The sequence below is a fragment of the Carcharodon carcharias genome, chromosome 9, assembly GCF_017639515.1.
Source record: "Carcharodon carcharias isolate sCarCar2 chromosome 9, sCarCar2.pri, whole genome shotgun sequence".
NCBI classification, from domain to species: Eukaryota; Metazoa; Chordata; class Chondrichthyes; order Lamniformes; family Lamnidae; genus Carcharodon; species Carcharodon carcharias.
Genome location: NC_054475.1, coordinates 22629071 through 22650466, shown reverse-complemented (window position 1 = coordinate 22650466; position 21396 = coordinate 22629071). Strand labels below are relative to the sequence as shown.

The window sequence follows — 21396 nt, the reverse complement described above, 5'->3', positions numbered from 1 at the left end:
CCTCATACTGCTGTTTTTCCAGTTGCCGCTGGGGATCCTGGCCTGCCCGCCAACCTTAAGGTTGGACGTGCAGGTCCTTTAATTGCTTAATTGATCCTGTCATCGGCCTCAATTGGCCATTGACAGGTTGGTGGTCGCGCAGCTGATTTTGCTGAACCCCCGCCTTCCTGAAAATTTAAATGGGGTGCGGTGATGTCGGGAGATCTGCCCGACGTCATCCTGCGACATCTTACGTGTCGATGAGTGGGCCCCGCCCCCCAAAGTTAAACTCCTGCCCCCTATTTCTGATACTCAGTAATTAACCTAGCTTCTGTTCCAATTTCAGAAGCAACAAAAAAGAAAATTAATCATTTCACCTCACTGCTGCTTAACCTTGATTAACAAATGACAACAGATTCTAATATAGCCAGTTCAGCGAGAAATATACTATTGACGTACATCTGGATATGGTTGGATTTTAATAGGGTAATAAAGAAAGGGAAGACAGGCGAGGAACAGGAGGAGCACAAATTTACCTAAAGGACCATTAACACCCTTCTTGGTGACTAAAGAAATGACCTATCATGGAATAACCAGCAATTTCATGATGGCAAAGACATCCAAAAATATATATCCACTTTCAATTGTTAATAGGCTTTTTGTTTGATTACTCATTGATAGCGTGCAAACATAAGATGTACAAATGACTTGGTTTTCAAATAATAGCGTCCAATACTCTGGTGTCATTAGCACCCAGGGTAGAACACAAGTGGTTCCCATTACTGATCAATATCCAGTGATCCTTGTTGAGATTTTTACTGCATATTGGGTTAGAAATGATTCAAGCCAAACTATGGTGCCGCCTACATTTGAGGCACTCAGACTCACATACAAGAATGGTCACTTGGCTTAGTACCAAAAAATTGCTTGTCTCTAGAGAAATGAACTCCAGCACAAGTCATTTCCTTTGAGAGAAAACTGATCAAGGGAAAAAAAAGTGAGGGCAAGGGAAGGGGGGAAATAAAATTGCTCATTACGTACGTTCACAAACAGCCTGCAATGGTGACCAAGTTGAATCGGCCATGAAGGTAACAAGTCTTGAACCCCCTTCCTGAAACACATAACATCTGTAACTAACTTTAGTACCCACAGGAAAGGTGGTCAGAGGAATAAATTTATCATCTGGAGTGCCATTTTCCAATGTTGGAGGCTTGCCACACTCACCTTTAAAAAACATCAAGTTCATAGTTTTAACAAGTCTCTCTTCCAGTATATCAAGGTCACATGTGGAAGATATCTCCAAATCTAAACTACCTCACGTCTTTCAGTCTAATACTAGCATTTGATCTTTTAAACTTGCATTTTGATTTTCTGACCAGTGTCAAATCCACTGATTTTTTTTCTTAGCCACCTTCCTTCTTCATAATGGCATTCCCTTCTATAAAATGATTCCAAATTTACAATTCTCAAGGACCAAAACTAAAACAAGTATGAAATACAAATGATGATGGCGATGTCCAATACAAGCACTCAAAAACAAATTTAAAAACTTCCTGTGCACACCAAATTACTCATTTAGAATAAAGTGAAAAGATGATTTGCAGAAGATAGTTTCCCAGGAACTGAGCCAGGGAAAGAGAGAGAAACAGAATGGGGAATTTTAATCCTACATACAAGATGGAATCCAGGTGTACAGCAATTAAAATTGCCCTGCAGGCTTGCTCAGATGCAGAGCTCAGTTCATTTGGTCATTTAATTTAACTTGGTCTTTTGCACAGGTGGAAAAAGACACTTTTCTACAACTGCCTTGCCAGTTTCTGAGATTTATCCCAATTCTATCAGGAACTGACTGCATATTTAACTGGCAATCTGAGCCAGAAATCTAGTGTGGTACTCTTGGCAGGTACAGTTGCGAGAAGGTCCTTTGGGGCTAGAAGTGACCAAACAGGAAAGTTTCAAGGACAAAAAAAAAAAAATTTTTTTAGGAGGCCAGGAGACATGCTCCAGTGGACACTTAAGGAATGATCCCATGCTTTTAGGTGTTCTCTTCCTGATCAATATACACTAGTAGCATCCCAAACATAAGACAGAGTACTGGCAAATTTAGCCCTGGCCAGCTGCCACCTAACATTTGCTCTCTCAGGGGACAGCTATTACCCTCCAAGTGTTAACAAAGAAAGAAAGCAAGTGTCTTTCTTTATCCTAATTTTCACCTGGGAGGCAAATCTTATCCAGGGTAGGATGTGAGCGAGTCACAATTTGCAGACAAAGCAAATGAGTTGCCAACTAGGAAGACTGGAGAAATTAAATGTAAAAGGTGTCCATAGTGAGAAAAGCATCGATAGGGTTGAGGGGGGAAGTGGGGGAAGTAAAAAAAAAGGGCGGTAGGGCAGAGGTAGGACGTAGTCTTGGCAATGGCTCAGATGTGGGCTTTGGAACATAATGCATCAAACACAATATCAAGGCTGCACAGAATCTGATTCAGTCCGATTGGAAGGGAGGAATCTGTGGCAAAAGTAGAGTTCGTTGCGGTCAACAGCAACAATAGCTCTAGTCTCCCTGATGTTCAATTGTTGGAAAATTTCACTCATCCACAACTTCATGTCAGACAGATTGACAGCATCGCTAGTGAGAGATTGAGGAAAATGGAGAGGTACAGCAATGGGCAGAGTTTCCCCACTGTTGGGGGTGGGGGGGAAAGAGAGCTTAGGAGCAGGCACGGAGGCATACCTCTGATCTGTGCTGCCATTTTACATGGGCAGGCCAATCAAGCACGAAAGAGCGCACTCATCTCCTTGAGGCTAAGTGCTGCCTCAGGAAGATCGGTACCACACTAAAAAAATCTTAAAAACAGAAAAAAATAAATTTCCCTGACATGTCCCCTCATGTGACACTGTCACATGAGTTGGGACCTGTCCTTCACTTTCAAAGACACTGTTATTACATTTTTAAAAACCTACATGAAATCTCGTCCCACCCGTGGATGAGTTTTCATACTTTCTCATGCTTCCAGGGCTACCGGCCTGCCCACCAACCTGAAGGATGGACGGTCACGTCTACAAATGACTTTAATGAGTTTGTCAATAGCCTCAATTGGCCATTGACAGGTCGGCGGGCGCACAGCTGATTCTGCTGGGACCCCACCTACCTGAAAATTGAAGTGGGGCGGGGTGACGTCGGGAGTTCCGCCCAACGCCATTCCGCGTCATTTTATGCGTCGGAGAGTGGGCCCCACTCGCCGACCGGGAAATCTTGGCCAATGTTTCTTCAACATTTCATTCAAACTAGAATATACAGTGATGTCAACTGTATTTCATTTACTCCAAGCAGAGGGTTCTTTGAGAAAAGTTTATGGTAATGGCAGCGAGATGCAAACTGTGAGCTTTAACCGTTGGCTGTTCCTTGGGAGTGACAATCAAGCATTTACTAACATTTCATTCTGGAACTGCACAGCTCAACTCACACGCCAGCGCAGTACTGATGGATTGCTGCATCATTGGTCCAAGTAACTCCAATGCCTACACTTTAAAAAATATTTTTCATTTAAAAAGAGATCTGACTGGAACTATACCACAAGATTTCTTGTTTTAAAAACAAGAAGTCAAAGCTGAAGAACCCTGTTTCAGATACTACGAAGTAGGCTTCGTAGTCTTCAGTATATTAATTTATTCCCAATTTATAACGGGAGCGGAAGAGCAATAGTGAAAGTGAATTTGCTGGTTAGGGGAACAGGCTTCATATCTGTTGCTGTAGACATGACACCAGAATGGTATATTGCCTCCCTGGGGTCAGGGTCAAGGAGTCACAGGATGACTGCAGAACCTTCTACTGGTGGAAGATGAACAGCCAGAGGTCATGGTGCACATTGGTACCAATGACATAGTAGGAAGGGAGGATGAGGTCCTGAAAGCAGATTTCTGGGAGTTAAGAAATTAAAAAGGAGATCAAAAGCAGTAATCTCAGGATTACTCCCAGTGCCACGTGCTAGTGAGGATAGGAAAAAGAGGATTGAGCGATTGAACACATGACTGGAGAATTGTGTAGGAGAGAGGGCATCAGATTTCTGAGCATTGGGGACCTGTACAACATGGACATGCTGCACCTTTGCAAGTCTGGGACCAACATCTTCACAGGGAGATCTGCTAGTGCTGTTGGGGAGGGTTTAACAAAAACAAAAGGCTTATAGTAAAAGCTTCTTTAGTTATGAGAAAAAGAGAATTTATAATTGGGAATAGGGAAATATCAGAGAAACTAAACTAAACAATCGCTTTGGGTGGATATTTACGGCCCTGTCATGGTGGAAGCAGGGCCAGAAAAAGCATGAGCTGCTCAAAAGTCCATGGACTTTGGCAGGACTGGAAAATGCTGCCAGCGGGAGGGGCCATAAAATTCCACCCTTGTGTCTGTCTTCACAAAGGAAGATACAGAAAATTTCCCAGAAATATGAGGAACCGAGGGACTTGTGAAAATGATGAACTGAAAGAAGTTTGTCTCAGTAAAGATGTAGTACTCAAAATTAATTGGATTGAAGGTAAATAAATCCCCTGGACTTGATGAGCTACATCCCAGAGTGCTGAAGGAGGTGGTTATAGAAATAGTGGAAGCATTGGTGGTTACTTTTCAAAATTCTATAGATTCTGGAAAGGTTCCTTCAGAGTGGAAAGAAGCAAATGTAACCTCCCAATTTAAGAACGGAGGGAGAGAGAAAGAGAGGGAACTACATACCTGTTAGTTTGACTGTCAGTAGTAGGGAAAATGTTAGATTCCATTATAAAGGATGAGATAACTAGGCAGAGTCATATGGATTTATGAAAAAGAAATCATGTTTGATAAACCTGTTGGAATTTTTGGGAAGATGTTACTTGTACCATAGATAAAAGGAGAACCAGTGAAAATGGTGTATTTGGATTTTCAGGCAGCTTTTGATAAGCTCCCACACAGGTTAGTAAACATAATTAGATCATTGGGGGTAATATACCGAACTGGTTAACAGACAGAAAACAGTAGGAATAAACAAATCGGTCTCAGGATGGCGGCCTGTTACCAGTGGGGTACCACAAGGGTCAGTGCTCAGACCACAGCTGTTCACAATCTAGATCAATGATTTGTATGTGGGGGCCAATTGTAATATTTCCAAATTTGCTGATGACAAAACTAGGTCAGAATGTATGTTGTGAGGAGGATGCAAGGAGGCTTCAAGAGGACTTAGACAGGCTTAAGTGAGTGGGCAAGAACATGGCAGGTGGAATATAATGTTAACAAGTGTGAAGGCATCCACTTGGTTAAAAATAACAGGAAGGCAGAGTATTTCTGAAATGGACAGGGTTTGGGAAGAGCGCTGTCCTTGTTCATGAGTCACTAAAAAGCTCGCTAGCAGGTGCAGCAAGCAATAAGGAAGGCAAATGGTATGCTGGCCTTCATTTAAGGGAATTTGAGTACAGGGGTAAGGATGTCTTGCTGCAATTGTATAGAGTCTTGGTGAGAATGCACTGTGTATAGTTTTGATCTCCTGATCCAAGGTGGAATATACTTGTCAAAGAGGAAGTGCAACAGTGGCTCACCACACTTATCTCTGGGATGGCAGGGTTGGCTCATGAGGAGAAATTGAGGAAACTGGGCCCATATTCTAACATTTCAAAGAACGAAAGGTGAGCTCACTGAAATTTACAAATTTCTTAGTGTGTGACAGGGTAGATGCAGATAGGATGTTTCTCCTGGTTTCAGAGTCTTGAACCAAGGGACAGAGTTTCAGAATAAGGGGCAGCCCATTTAAGACAGAGATGTGGAATTTTTTCACTCGGTGAATCTTTGGAATTCTCTACCCTACAGGGCTGTGGAAGCTCAATCACTGAGCATGTTCAAGATACAAATCGATAGATTTCTAGATACTAATGACATTAAGGGTTATGGGGATCAGGTGGGAGAGTGACGCCAGAGGTAAATGATTAGCCATGATTTAGTTGAATGGTGGAGCAGGCTTGAATGGCCAAATGGTCGACTCCTGCTCCTTCGTTCCCATTTCTAAAGCCCAGCATTTTAATTACCTTACATTTCTAGCTGTTAATCTCTTAAGCCAGAACCTTCAATGCAATAAGCTCCAAGCTTGCTTGAATTGCATTTACGCCATTTTCAGTTCACTTTTAGCTTTAGGAGTTACAGTTTTTTTTCTAAAACACGTGAACTATGAACTAGATATATTCGCAACACTGGTACTACACAAGTACCATTCCTTCTCAGATGTTTTCTGCAGGTCCAAATTGAGAGATAATTCCATTTTCCATTTTGGGTTTTTTGCAATCAGCTCCAAAAGTCAAAGAAGTTTGTAAAGCAAACGTTCCACATTCTAAGCCTATGATGACAGTCTCTTAGCACTTACATAGCAATAACCTATTCTACATTCTGCCCACTATTGGATCTATAATTGCCTGTATCATATTTATCTCCATTTCAGAATAGTTCCAGGCTTGAAGCTTTTACTTGATTGCACTGAATACACCTAGTGCAATTTGCCCAAAAATCAACATAAACAGTGCAAAAGATTGGGAATTCCAAGCACAAATTGTGTGCTAGTTTAGAAAAGCTAAACATCACGCACAAAGTTGGTCCTACACACCAAATGGGAAATGGGTAAAATTACTTACCATTGGCAATTTCTGCTAATTAAGCTTGTTTGCAGGACTAAGGAGGCTTTAAAAATTAAGCTGGATCTTCTGAGCACAAGGAAGCCTAACTAGGTATATTTTATAATATCCTAAAAGTATTTTTTTTTTAAACTTAACTAAGATCTGAAGATGCACCCAATCAGACAACAGATTTATCAGGATTTTAATACTGACTTAAGTAGTCAACATTGGTGAAGTAGATACAGGGGCAGACATGGATTCTATTTAACATCGTTCCAAATGATGGTGCCTGCGGCAGTGCACCACTACCAGCCTTTGTTTTTGTGCTTCAAGTCCTGAAGTGGGACTCGAACCTGCATCCTTCTGGTTAAGATGCTAGTGCGACCAGAGGCATGGCTACTGACAATCTACTCCAGAGGTAACAAAGACATGATTAAGCAAATGAGCAGGGGCCAGATTTGGGTGAAGGAGGTGCAACTAGGCTGTTGTGATTATGACAACATGTGGCTGGAAGTTCACTTCGGGGTCAAATATTAACACCAACATTGTTAATAGGCTGATTCAGCCTCAGACACTTGTCGGGGGAGTGAGGAGTCAGCGACACAGGTTTCCTGCCCAATATCTATAGGCTACATTTAAAGAGGTGATATAGTTTGGCTACTGTAAAGGTACATTCTGACAAGGGGGGAACAAAAACACAAAAAGAATCAACAGCAGAGTAATGTGAAAAAGAGGGAGAGATGAAACAGAAAAAGGGTGCTTGAGGTCAGACGAGAGATGAGGCTAATGAGGTTATTCTGGTGTACATGGATTTCCAAAAAGCATTTGATAAAGCGCTTCAAACAGGCTTGTCAGCAAAGTTAAAGCTGAGTGAAAAAGTAGAGGGTAACTGTGAATGGTTGTTTCAGACTGCAGGATGACATGCGCCAGGGCTCCTGGAGTCAGTATTAGGGCTACTGCTTTTCTTGGCCTTTATTCCATAACCTAGACTTGGATAAGAGTGTGCAGCGCACAATTTCAAAATTTACAGCTGATATAAATCTTGTAAGTATTGTGAACTGGTGGCAGGAGAATAGTGACAGACATCAAAAGGACATAGACTGGATGGACGAATGGGTGGATGTGTGGCAAAGGAAATTTAATGCAGACAAAGTTGATAGCGGCAATATGTAAAAACAGCTAAGGGTGCAAGAGCAGAGGGATTGGGGTATATGTGCAAGAATTTTTGAAAGGTGGCATGGCAGATTAAGAAAGGTTGAAAGAAAGGTAAAGAAAGGTTTGTCGACTGCATTCGCTGCTCCCAATGCAGTCTCCTCTACATTGGAGAGACCAAACGCAGACTGGGTGACCACTTTGCGGAACACCTTCGGTCTGTCCGCAAGCATGACCCAGACCTCCCTCTCGCTTGCCATTTCAACACACCACCCTGCTCTCATACCCACATGTCCGTCCTTGGCCTGCTGCAATTTTCCACTGAAGCTCAACGCAAACTGGAGGAACAGCACATCATTTTCTGACTAAGCACTTTACAGCCTTCCGGACTTAATAGTCAGTTCAACAATTTCAGATCATGAACGCCCTCCTCCATCCCCACCCCCTTTCCGTTCCCCCTTTTTCCAATAATTTATCATTTTTTTTACAAATATATTTTTCTTTTCCCACCTATATTTAAATTTATTTCAATCTATTGTTTTATCTCCACCTTTTAAACCATTTCAATCCCTTCCCCCACCCCACCCTCACGAGGGCCATCTGCCACTAGCATGTCCTGCTTGCTACCCTTAATGTCCCCATTAGCACATTCCTCAGATAATTTCACCACCGTCACCACCCCTTTGTCCTTTTGTCCATGACATCTTTGGCAATCTCTTCTTTGCCTCTACCTATCATTGGCCCCCTATCCAGCTCTACCTGTCCCACCCCCCTCAACCAGCTTATATTTCACCTCATTTCTCTATTTCCTTAGTTCTGATGAAGAATCTTACGGACTCGAAACGTCAACAATATTCCTCCCTGCAGATGCTGTCAGACCTCCTGAGTTTTTCCAGGTATTTTTGTTTTTGTTTCAGATTTCCAGTATCCGCAGTATTTTGCTTTTATTTAAGAAAGGTTGATGGCAGGTCATCGACATACATGTGGAAGCAGCAACAACACAAGTCAGTTGAGGGCCAACATGCAGATGAGAAATGGAGGGCAGCAAGGAGAGATCCCGAGCTGGTACCGGAGATAATAGTGCAGGACAGACAAGGGAAGCCATTGCAGCAATTCTACAACTATCATTAAATACAGAATAATGAAACCAGCATGAGTGCAGTCCCACTCAGCTGGACAACAAATGCTGTATTAAGGGGGTGGTATAGTTAGCCATGTTAAACGGTTGCAGACAAGTCAAGGAGGATGGCCTGCTTGGAACAAGTTGTGGAAGGTATAGCCAGCTAGGAAGAATACACTTCAGGGAAGCTGCATCACCTCTCCCTTAGTTTTCAGTCAAGGCCATGATGATAATCCAATCCTGCACAATAAGATTATGGATGGCAAGGACCTTGCTCATAACGGGGCGGACAATCTGTAGGAAGTGCAAAGGGCAATGGTGATAGTTGATCCACTGGCATTGTGTGGGGTGTTGAAAGAAGAAGATTATCCTACAGTGGGGTACACTGGGCAGGAAGTACCATGCATTGATGGAATTAGAAACTACAATGACAGTTAGGACTCTGACTTGGATAGGCAACATCTCTGGCTCCAACTGAATGCTGCAGGAAAGTTGACAATTCTGAACAATAGTTCTGTACCTTGACATCTTGGTGGATCCTTGTCCCATTCTCCATTTGCTCCACAGGTGATGGTGTCTTCACCAATCAGTGAGTAGTCCTTATTACAGTGATACTTTGCTACACTTCCAAATGTCCAGAACTCTCCAGATGGTGATGAAACTGTCCCATTACTAATAGAGGGAGGATCGGGACATGTGACAACTAGGGAAAAATGAAATTCAGTCAGACTGTCAAATCAAATGTCTCAGTGGCAAAACATTCAAGTTCACCAACACTTCTTTTCCACTAGCCAATAACTCAATGGACAACCAATATTATGTAGATTGGTTATTGAGGGTGGGGGTGGCAGCAGGGGGTTATGAAGGAATTCCAACTGCGTTTACATTGATGTGATTTCATTTCATATTTGAGATCATTGAATGTGAGCCATCTATATTCTGCTAAAGCAAAGGAGGGAGATCAAAACAAATCTTTTTGATGGAAGCTTTTTCCACAGCAAATTAGAGAATCTAAACCAACAGCCAAGACAGATTGATGCTTAACAGCAACTGAATATTTTAGACATAGCCCTTCATCAGTTCTCTCATGTGCTGAATAACATACCATCCATTTTCAGCACTCTCTCCTAATTTGAGTTGATCAAAATACCCGACAATTGTGAAATTTGAACATTTTGCTCATGAGAAAATTAGTTTCTGAGACACAATAGGATACTTGAATGTCAAAGAAATTCCTCATTGGAATTTACAGTGGTAACTGCACTACTCCATAGCAGGGATGGTGTCAGAGCTGTGCAAATGCAAACAACCTGAACTCGTTAAAAGGTATATGACCGAATCCAGGTGATACGTTTCCTACATCAAAATGCATCAGGTTTGGTTTCCTTTGTGTAGCTTCTAAATTCAAGAGGTATAATTCAGTAGTTGCCAAAAGGTTACTACAAAACTCTTGCTTACACAGTATTTCTAATACTTTGCTTCTTGTTCCACTCCAGCCAATAATCACTGTGGTATTCAATGACCCTTGAAAGACTGCTCTTGAGAAGAGATTAATAAGGAAGCAGAGTCCATGTGATAGCAGAGACTGAATAACAGTTAACGTACTAGCTTGATTAATTGAATGGTTGTTTCTTCAGGTTAAGAATGAAATGTGAAAAATCAAAGTATTAATTATATTGCTGTAGCATAGTTCAATCCTTGGGCACAGAAAAAAACCAAGGCAACCATTCTGTGCCATTTAGAAGTCCGAACTTACGTTCACACGTTGGAACCTGGCCATCCCAACCATCAGCTGTACATATCCGGTAGTCCCTACCAACCATCTTATATCTGGAAAAGAAAAAGAAATCAAAAAACTGCTGCAGTAATATAAAAAAATTACCCAATATCAAAAATGAAACCAATTTCTTCTGATCACATCACCTGTTCTGAAGGTTATATGGATTAAGATCTATAATGATAAATAACATGCTAATTGATTAGCAGTGGAGCAGAGCGAAAAGCAAAATAACTTGCATGGTTACTACAGAACTCCAGCTAGACCATCAGCAGCCTACGTCCCAAGCACAACACCCCACCCTCACACCCCCCAACAAAACCTTCTACTTTTCTGCCTCAAACCCTTCACCTTTCAGTCAACTTCTTTGATCAAACTCCTTGTCAGCTACCCCAATATCCCCTTTCCTTATTTGGCTCAGCAATAAATTTTGCCTGGTAATGCTCCTGTGAAGCACCATGGGAATGTTTTATTACAACAGGTGCTAAATGAATGAGCATTGATGTTGCTGGTTTTGTGAAAGAAATCATGTTTGACAGGTGTTCTTGAGCATGTAACAAGCAGGGTAAAGGAGAGTCAGTATATGTTATGTATCTATATTTCCTAAAGGCATAAGGTGCCTCAGTTTCCTGCAGAATAACTCATAGCATTGGAGGTGATATCTTAGCATAGACAGAGAATTGGCTAACTAACAGGAAACATTCAGGATAAATGGGTCACTTTCAGGTTGGCGAAATGTAACCATGGGGTGCCACAGGGATCAGTGCTGGGGTCAACTATTTACAACCTATATTAATGACTTGGATGAAGGGACAAAGTGTATTGCAGCTAAATTTGCTGAAGGTACAAGATAAGTAGGAAAACCTTTGAGAACAATACAAAAAATCTGCAAAGGAATAGTGATAGGTTAATTGTCTGGGCAAAAAAATTGGCAAATGAACTGGAAATGTGAGGTTGTCCACTTTTGTGTAAAAAGAAAAGTCGAATGTTAAAGTGAGAAAGACTGCAGAATGCTGAATTACAGAGGCATCTGGATGTCCTTGTACATGAATCCCAAAAAAATCACTTACCCTGCAGGTACAGCAAGCAATTAGGAAGGCAAGTGAAATGTTGGCCTTGATTGCAAGGGGAATGGAGCATAAAAGTGGGGAAGTCTTCCCACATCTGTGCAGGGCACTGGGGAGACCACACCTGGAGTACTGCATACACTTTTGGTCTCCATACTTATGAAGGATATACTCGCATTCCAAGCAGTTCAGAGAAGGTTCACTAAGCTGATTCTTTGGATGAAAACAGTTGTCTTCGGAGGAAAGGTTGAGCAGGTTGGACCTACACTCATTGGAATTTAGAAGAATGAGAGGTAATCTTATTGAAAGAAGATTCTGAAGGGACTCGACAGGGGAGATGCTGGGAGGATGTGTCCCCTTATAAGGGAATCTAGAACTAAGGTTGGAGTTCCAAATTTGGACATCTCATTTAAGACAGATGAAGAGGAATTTCTGATCAACAATCAATGAAATTCTTTGCTCCAGAGAGCAGTGGAGACAGAGTCATTGAATATATTCAAAGCTGAGGCCAACTGATTGTCCAGGGAGTCAAGGGTGATGGTGGCAGGCAGGAAAGTGGAGTTAACACTACAAACAGATCAGCTACAATCTTATCAAATGACACAGCAGGCTCAATGGGCTACTCCTCCTATTACTCATGATCTTATGCCGGATTTTGGAAGTTTATCGTGGGAAGAGTTTTCATGCATCTTAACTCAGTTGAACAGTAGCATCAAATATTTTAAGGAAGTAAGCACCAAGTTTCAATTCTGAACCCTCAGATTCTGTATTTCTTTTTAATAAATTGTCACAGTATCTAGCTGATGGGATTTGGACACTTGATCCAGTTGTTATTGGGTGAAAATATAAGCACATTAACTGTCCATAATGTAAAATGATAAGACAACCAAGTTATAGAACAGGAAAATTTATTCAAAGGCAACACAGGAAATCACCAGAAATAAACTGAGCAAGTGGTTTCCTTCTTGGGGAAGCTACCACGACTGACCTCAACTTAAAATCTGAACAAAATATAATCTTTTACAACAGAGTGAACAACCTCATTCAGTGATTGATAAACTGGACACTTACCCTGCATTGCAATAAAAAGTAACTCGACTTCCCAAAGTGGTACTTGATGCATTATAATATCCATTGAGAATATCTCCAGGATTGTCACAGCTTCTTGCTAGAAAAAAAATGTTAAAATACACCACATTCTCTCATGGGTTTTGAATGCAATTCACAGTTTAACTTTATGAAAACCACTGCATGCGTTAGCTCCAATTCTTCTAGGATTTATATTCAAGTTTTCACAGCAATGGAAATTAAAGATCCTGTCCAATGATACAAAATTTGATAATGTCATGACTTTGCTTTTAATGTAAGCTCGAGGCAATCTCATAAAGAATGTGTTTTACCAGTCAATCCAAACTCAATGGAATGATCCTGTTTTATTTTAATAATGGTTGTATCTATTAAGGCCATGGTAGAATATGGCCAGATTAATAAAGAAAATCGCAGATGTGCAGAAGTTCAGCAATTTCCTTGGCAAATTTGTGATCAAGACACGTAAAGAAATTAAGACAGCATCTCATCACTTTACACGTGAAGCACTTTGGGTGTTTGTGAGCAATGACGTACTCTGATGTGCAGTCACTGTTATTTAAGTAAATATGGTAATCATTCTACACAATGAATGAAAGCTCCCACAGCAGCAGTGAGGTGAGTGACTCATTAATCAATTTATAATAAAGGAAATATGTTGGCCTGGACACTGACAAAAACAATTTCAACATGAAAACAAACTATTGGAAACACTGAACAGGTCTGGCAGCACCTGTGGTGAGAGAAACAAATGTAATGTTTCAGGTTCAAGTGCAACCCTAGGTTATTTGCTTGCATCCTGCTGTGAAAGGTGAATATGAAACATTAACTCAGTCAACAAAGCCATCCACGGCCCTGTTCAGCATTTCTGGTCTACAATTCACCACAGAGTGAGAGGTTGCATATATCTTTAGGACCAACAACAAGAACTGTGCATCAGTCAGATCTCTAACACAGCCCAATGGCAGGCTTGTTCAGGCACGAGTATCTTTCCCACTTACACAGGCTGCTCTGCTTTTGCTTCACCCATGAACAACTGGGTGAATTAACTGGCTCACACTCTTGCCAATTCTTAACAGCACAGCATAAACCTGCCATGTGGAGGTCATCTCCAGGAGCAATCATAACACCCATATTGCACCATGATTAGGGTTGACTATGCAAATCACAATTTTTCAGTGACTGTTGCAGTATTTGAGAGCTGGCCACACCCAGGTGTACATGTTGATAAGTGCTTCACATTCTCTACACTCAGTCGAAGTCTTAAGACACTATGAAGAAACTATTAGAAACATTGAACAGGTCTGACAGCACACGTGACGAGAAAAACAAACTTAATGGGCAGAATTTTCTGCCAGTCGGGCGGGCGGGCCCGACCCAATCTCCGGTGGGCGGGGAGACGATTCCCGATGGAGAAAAGGCCCCGCCGCCATTTTATGTGGACGGGCCAATTAACACACGCCCAGTGTGATGTCCAGCGGGAAGCGCTGTGTGCTTCTTGTGTGGGCAACGGGGATTCCCCAAAAGCGAGAGTGCGCTCTTTCGCGCATGCGCACAAAAGAACGCACATCTCCCTGATGCTAAGTCGCTTCCACGTTGAATAATATTAAAAATTTAAAAAAAATTCCCGAACGCCCCTCCCTCATGTGACAATGTCACATGTGATCGAAAATGTTCATAATTTGCATAATAACTTTATTAAACTGTTTAAAACCCTGCATGAAACTTCATCCTGCCGCTGGATGAGGTTTTGTGTTTTCTCTATTTGCCGCCGGGGATCCTGGCCGACCCACCAACCTTAACGTTAGACAGGCAGGTACCTTAATTATATAAATAATCCTGTCAATGGCCTCAATTGGCCATTGACAGACGAGCAGGCCCGCTGCTGATTTTGCTGCGGGCCCGCCTTCCTGAAAATTTAAATGGGGCAGGATGATGTTGGAGGTTCCACCCAACGTCATCCCGTGTCATTTTACGCCTCAGCGAGTGGGCCCCACCCCCTGCTCGCCGACAGCAAAATTCTGCCCAATGTTTCAGGTTGAAGTGCAACTCTAGGTTATTTGCTTGTATCCTGCTGTGAAAGCTGAACATGAATCATAGCCTCAGGGAGATGAGTGAGTCAAAATGCTGCCTCTACTTTCAACAATATTAAAAATATAGAAGAATATTCCCTTACATGTCCCCTTCATGTGACATGAGTTGTGACATGTTCATAATTTCCATAACAACTTTATTAACATTTTTAAAACCCTACAGAAACCTCATACTGCTGTTTTTCCAGTTGCCGCTGGGGATCCTGGCCTGCCCGCCAACCTTAAGGTTGGACGTGCAGGTCCTTTAATTGCTTAATTGATCCTGTCATCGGCCTCAATTGGCCATTGACAGGTTGGTGGTCGCGCAGCTGATTTTGCTGAACCCCCGCCTTCCTGAAAATTTAAATGGGGTGCGGTGATGTCGGGAGATCTGCCCGACGTCATCCTGCGACATCTTACGTGTCGATGAGTGGGCCCCACCCCCCAAAGTTAAACTCCTGCCCCCTATTTCTGATACTCAGTAATTAACCTAGCTTCTGTTCCAATTTCAGAAGCAACAAAAAAGAAAATTAATCATTTCACCTCACTGCTGCTTAACCTTGATTAACAAATGACAACAGATTCTAATATAGCCAGTTCAGCGAGAAATATACTATTGACGTACATCTGGATATGGTTGGATTTTAATAGGGTAATAAAGAAAGGGAAGACAGGCGAGGAACAGGAGGAGCACAAATTTACCTAAAGGACCATTAACACCCTTCTTGGTGACTAAAGAAATGACCTATCATGGAATAATCAGCAATTTCATGATGGCAAAGACATCCAAAAATATATATCCACTTTCAATTGTTAACAGGCTTTTTGTTTGATTACTCATTGATAGCGTGCAAACATAAGATGTACAAAAGACTTGGTTTTCAAATAACAGCGTCCAATACTCTGGTGTCATTAGCACCCAGGGTAGAACACAAGTGGGTCCCATTACTGATCAATATCCAGTGATCCTTGTTGAGATTTTTATTGCATATTGGGTTAGAAATGATTCAAGCCAAACTATGGTGCCGCCTACATTTGAGGCACTCAGACTCACATACAAGAATGGTCACTTGGCTTAGTACCAAAAAATTGCTTGTCTCTAGAGAAATGAACTCCAGCACAAGTCATTTCCTTTGAGAGAAAACTGATCAAGGGAAAAAAAAGTGAGGGCAAGGGAAGAAGGGAAATAAAATTGCTCATTACTTACGTTCACAAACAGCCTGCAATGGTGACCAAGTTGAACCTGCCATGCAGGTAACAAGTCTTGAACCCCCTTCCTTAAACACGTAACCTCGGTAACATCTGTAACTAACTTTAGTACCCACAGGAAAGGTGGTCAGAGGAATAAATTTATCATCTGGAGTGCCATTTTCCAATGTTGGAGGCCTGCCACATTCACCTTTAAAAAAAAAAACATCAAGTTCATAGTTCTAACAAATCTCTCTTCCAGTACATCAAGGTCACATGTGGAAGATATCTCCAAATCTAAACGACCTCACGTCTTTCAGTCTAATACTAGCATTTGATCTTTTAAACTTGCATTTTGATTTTCTGACCAGTGTCAAATCCACTGATTTTTTTCTTAGCCCCCTTCCTTCTTCATAATGGCATTCCCTTCTATAAATGAGTCCAAATTTACGATTCTCAAGGACCAAAACAAGTATGAAATACAAATGATGGTGGCAATGTCCAATACAAGCACTCAAAAACAAATTTAAAAACTTCCTGTGCACACCGAATTACTCATTTAGAATAAAGTGAAAAGATGATTTGCAGAAGATAGTTTCCCAGGAACTGAGCCAGGGAAAGAGAGAGAAACAGAATGGGGAATTTTAATCCTACATACAAGATGGAATCCAGGTGTACAGCAATTAAAATTGCCCTGCAGGCTTGCTCAGATGCAGAGCTCAGTTCATTTGGTCATTTAATTTAACTTGGTCTTTTGCACAGGTGGAAAAAGACACTTTTCTACAACTGCCTTGCCAGTTTCTGAGATTTATCCCAATTCTATCAGGAACTGACTGCATATTTAACTGGCAATCTGAGCCAGAAATCTAGTGTGGTACTCTTGGCAGGTACAGTTGCGAGAAGGTCCTTTGGGGCTAGAAGTGACCAAACAGGAAAGTTTCAAGGACAAAAAAAAAAAAATTTTTTTAGGAGGCCAGGAGACATGCTCCATTGGACACTTAAGGAATGATCCCATGCTTTTAGTTGTTCTCTTCCGGATCAACATACACTAGCAGCATCCCAAACATAAGACAGAGTACTGGCAAATTTAGCCCTGGCCAGCTTCCACCTAACATTTGCTCTCTCAGGGGACAGCTATTACCCTCCAAGTGTTAACAAAGAAAGAAAGCAAGTGTCTTTCTTTATCCTAATTTTCACCTGGGAGGCAAATCTTATCCAGGGTAGGATGTGAGCGAGTCACAATTTGCAGACAAAGCAAATGAGTTGCCAACAAGGAAGACTGGAGAAATTAAGTGTAAAAGGTGTCCATAGTGAGAAAAGCATCGATAGGGTTGAGGGGGGAAAGTGGGGGAAGTAAAAAAAAAAGGGCGGTAGGGCAGAGGTAGGACGTAGTCTTGGCAATGGCTCAGATGTGGGCTTTGGAACATAATGCATCAAACACAATATCAAGGCTGCACAGAATCTGATTCAGTCCGATTGGAAGGGAGGAATCCGTGGCAAAAGTAGAGTTCGTTGCGGTCAACAGCAACAATAGCTCTAGTCTCCCTGATGTTCAATTGTTGGAAAATTTCACTCATCCACAACTTCATGTCAGACAGATTGACAGCATCGCTAGTCAGAGATTGAGGAAAATGGAGAGGTACAGCAATGGGCAGAGTTTCCCCACTGTTGCGGGTGGGGGGGGAAAGAGAGCTTTATTCCCAATTTATTCCCAATTTATAACGGGAGCGGAAGAGCAATAGTGAAAGGGAATTTGCTGGTTAGGGGAACAGGCTTCATATCTGTTGCTGTAGACATGACACCAGAATGGTATATTGCCTCCCTGGGGTCAGGGTCAAGGAGTCACAGGATGACTGCAGAACCTTCTACTGGTGGAAGATGAACAGCCAGAGGTCATGGTGCACATTGGTACCAATGACATAGTAGGAAGGGAGGATGAGGTCCTGAAAGCAGATTTCTGGGAGTTAAGAAATTAAAAAGGAGATCAAAAGCAGTAATCTCAGGATTACTCCCAGTGCCACGTGCTAGTGAGGATAGGAAAAAGAGGATTGAGCGATTGAACACATGACTGGAGAATTGTGTAGGAGAGAGGGCATCAGATTTCTGAGCATTGGGGACCTGTACAACATGGACATGCTGCACCTTTGCAAGTCTGGGACCAACATCTTCACAGGGAGATCTGCTAGTGCTGTTGGGGAGGGTTTAACAAAAACAAAAGGCTTATAGTAAAAGCTTCTTTAGTTATGAGAAAAAGAGAATTTATAATTGGGAATAGGGAAATATCAGAGAAACTAAACTAAACAATCGCTTTGGGTGGATATTTACGGCCCTGTCATGGTGGAAGCAGGGCCAGAAAAAGTATGAGCTGCTCAAAAGTCCATGGACTTTGGCAGGACTGGAAAATGCTGCCAGCGGGAGGGGCCATAAAATTCCACCCTTGTGTCTGTCTTCACAAAGGAAGATACAGAAAATTTCCCAGAAATATGAGGAACCGAGGGACTTGTGAAAATGATGAACTGAAAGAGGTTTGTCTCAGTAAAGATGTAGTACTCAAAATTAATTGGATTGAAGGTAAATAAATCCCCTGGACTTGATGAGCTACATCCCAGAGTGCTGAAGGAGGTGGTTATAGAAATAGTGGAAGCATTGGTGGTTACTTTTCAAAACTCTATAGATTCTGGAAAGGTTCCTTCAGAGTGGAAAGAAGCAAATGTAACCTCCCAATTTAAGAACGGAGGGAGAGAGAAAGAGAGGGAACTACATACCTGTTAGTTTGACTGTCAGTAGTAGGGAAAATGTTAGATTCCATTATAAAGGATGAGATAACTAGGCAGAGTCATATGGATTTATGAAAAAGAAATCATGTTTGATAAACCTGTTGGAATTTTTGGGAAGATGTTACTTGTACCATAGATAAAAGGAGAACCAGTGAAAATGGTGTATTTGGATTTTCAGGCAGCTTTTGATAAGCTCCCACACAGGTTAGTAAACATAATTAGATCATTGGGGGTAATATACCGAACTGGTTAACAGACAGAAAACAGTAGGAATAAACAAATCGGTCTCAGGATGGCGGCCTGTTACCAGTGGGGTACCACAAGGGTCAGTGCTCAGACCACAGCTGTTCACAATCTAGATCAATGATTTGTATGTGGGGGCCAATTGTAATATTTCCAAATTTGCTGATGACAAAACTAGGTCAGAATGTATGTTGTGAGGAGGATGCAAGGAGGCTTCAAGAGGACTTAGACAGGCTTAAGTGAGTGGGCAAGAACATGGCAGGTGGAATATAATGTTAACAAGTGTGAAGGCATCCACTTGGTTAAAAATAACAGGAAGGCAGAGTATTTCTGAAATGGACAGGGTTTGGGAAGAGCGCTGTCCTTGTTCATGAGTCACTAAAAAGCTCGCTAGCAGGTGCAGCAAGCAATAAGGAAGGCAAATGGTATGCTGGCCTTCATTTAAGGGAATTTGAGTACAGGGGTAAGGATGTCTTGCTGCAATTGAATAGAGTCTTGGTGAGAATGCACTGTGTATAGTTTTGATCTCCTGATCCAAGGTGGAATATACTTGTCAAAGAGGAAGTGCAACAGTGGCTCACCACACTTATCTCTGGGATGGCAGGGTTGGCTCATGAGGAGAAATTGAGGAAACTGGGCCCATATTCTAACATTTCAAAGAACGAAAGGTGAGCTCACTGAAATTTACAAATTTCTTAGTGTGTGACAGGGTAGATGCAGATAGGATGTTTCTCCTGGTTTCAGAGTCTTGAACCAAGGGACAGAGTTTCAGAATAAGGGGCAGCCCATTTAAGACAGAGATGTGGAATTTTTTCACTCGGTGAATCTTTGGAATTCTCTACCCTACAGGGCTGTGGAAGCTCAATCACTGAGCATGTTCAAGATACAAATCGATAGATTTCTAGATACTAATGACATTAAGGGTTATGGGGATCAGGTGGGAGAGTGACGCCAGAGGTAAATGATTAGCCATGATTTAGTTGAATGGTGGAGCAGGCTTGAATGGCCAAATGGTCGACTCCTGCTCCTTCGTTCCCATTTCTAAAGCCCAGCATTTTAATTACCTTACATTTCTAGCTGTTAATCTCTTAAGCCAGAACCTTCAATGCAATAAGCTCCAAGCTTGCTTGAATTGCATTTACGCCATTTTCAGTTCACTTTTAGCTTTAGGAGTTACAGTTTTTTTTCTAAAACACGTGAACTATGAACTAGATATATTCGCAACACTGGTACTACACAAGTACCATTCCTTCTCAGATGTTTTCTGCAGGTCCAAATTGAGAGATAATTCCATTTTCCATTTTGGGTTTTTTGCAATCAGCTCCAAAAGTCAAAGAAGTTTGTAAAGCAAACGTTCCACATTCTAAGCCTATGATGACAGTCTCTTAGCACTTACATAGCAATAACCTATTCTACATTCTGCCCACTATTGGATCTATAATTGCCTGTATCATATTTATCTCCATTTCAGAATAGTTCCAGGCTTGAAGCTTTTACTTGATTGCACTGAATACACCTAGTGCAATTTGCCCAAAAATCAACATAAACAGTGCAAAAGATTGGGAATTCCAAGCACAAATTGTGTGCTAGTTTAGAAAAGCTAAACATCACGCACAAAGTTGGTCCTACACACCAAATGGGAAATGGGTAAAATTACTTACCATTGGCAATTTCTGCTAATTAAGCTTGTTTGCAGGACTAAGGAGGCTTTAAAAATTAAGCTGGATCTTCTGAGCACAAGGAAGCCTAACTAGGTATATTTTATAATATCCTAAAAGTATTTTTTTTTTAAACTTAACTAAGATCTGAAGATGCACCCAATCAGACAACAGATTTATCAGGATTTTAATACTGACTTAAGTAGTCAACATTGGTGAAGTAGATACAGGGGCAGACATGGATTCTATTTAACATCGTTCCAAATGATGGTGCCTGCGGCAGTGCACCACTACCAGCCTTTGTTTTTGTGCTTCAAGTCCTGAAGTGGGACTCGAACCTGCATCCTTCTGGTTAAGATGCTAGTGCGACCAGAGGCATGGCTACTGACAATCTACTCCAGAGGTAACAAAGACATGATTAAGCAAATGAGCAGGGGCCAGATTTGGGTGAAGGAGGTGCAACTAGGCTGTTGTGATTATGACAACATGTGGCTGGAAGTTCACTTCGGGGTCAAATATTAACACCAACATTGTTAATAGGCTGATTCAGCCTCAGACACTTGTCGGGGGAGTGAGGAGTCAGCGACACAGGTTTCCTGCCCAATATCTATAGGCTACATTTAAAGAGGTGATATAGTTTGGCTACTGTAAAGG

The 21396-nt window shown here is 41.7% G+C and overlaps 1 protein-coding gene across 5 annotated transcripts in view; it reads right to left on the bottom strand.

Annotated features, from left to right (window-relative positions):
- The window catches only part of LOC121282291 (complement component receptor 1-like protein), an 81743-nt gene that overhangs the window by 15020 nt on the left and 45327 nt on the right, over positions 1-21396 (bottom strand). For 3 of the 5 annotated variants that reach the window (XM_041195940.1, XM_041195937.1, XM_041195935.1), the window contains 4 exons: positions 16084-16275; positions 12790-12886; positions 10631-10704; positions 9395-9577 (listed from right to left, as the gene is read on the bottom strand). In XM_041195940.1, coding sequence (XP_041051874.1) covers positions 9395-9577; positions 10631-10704; positions 12790-12886; positions 16084-16275 — 546 coding nt within the window. The remainder of the gene's footprint in view (positions 1-9394; positions 9578-10630; positions 10705-12789; positions 12887-16083; positions 16276-21396) is intronic. The other 2 variants (XM_041195936.1, XM_041195938.1) reach the window with 2 other exon arrangements.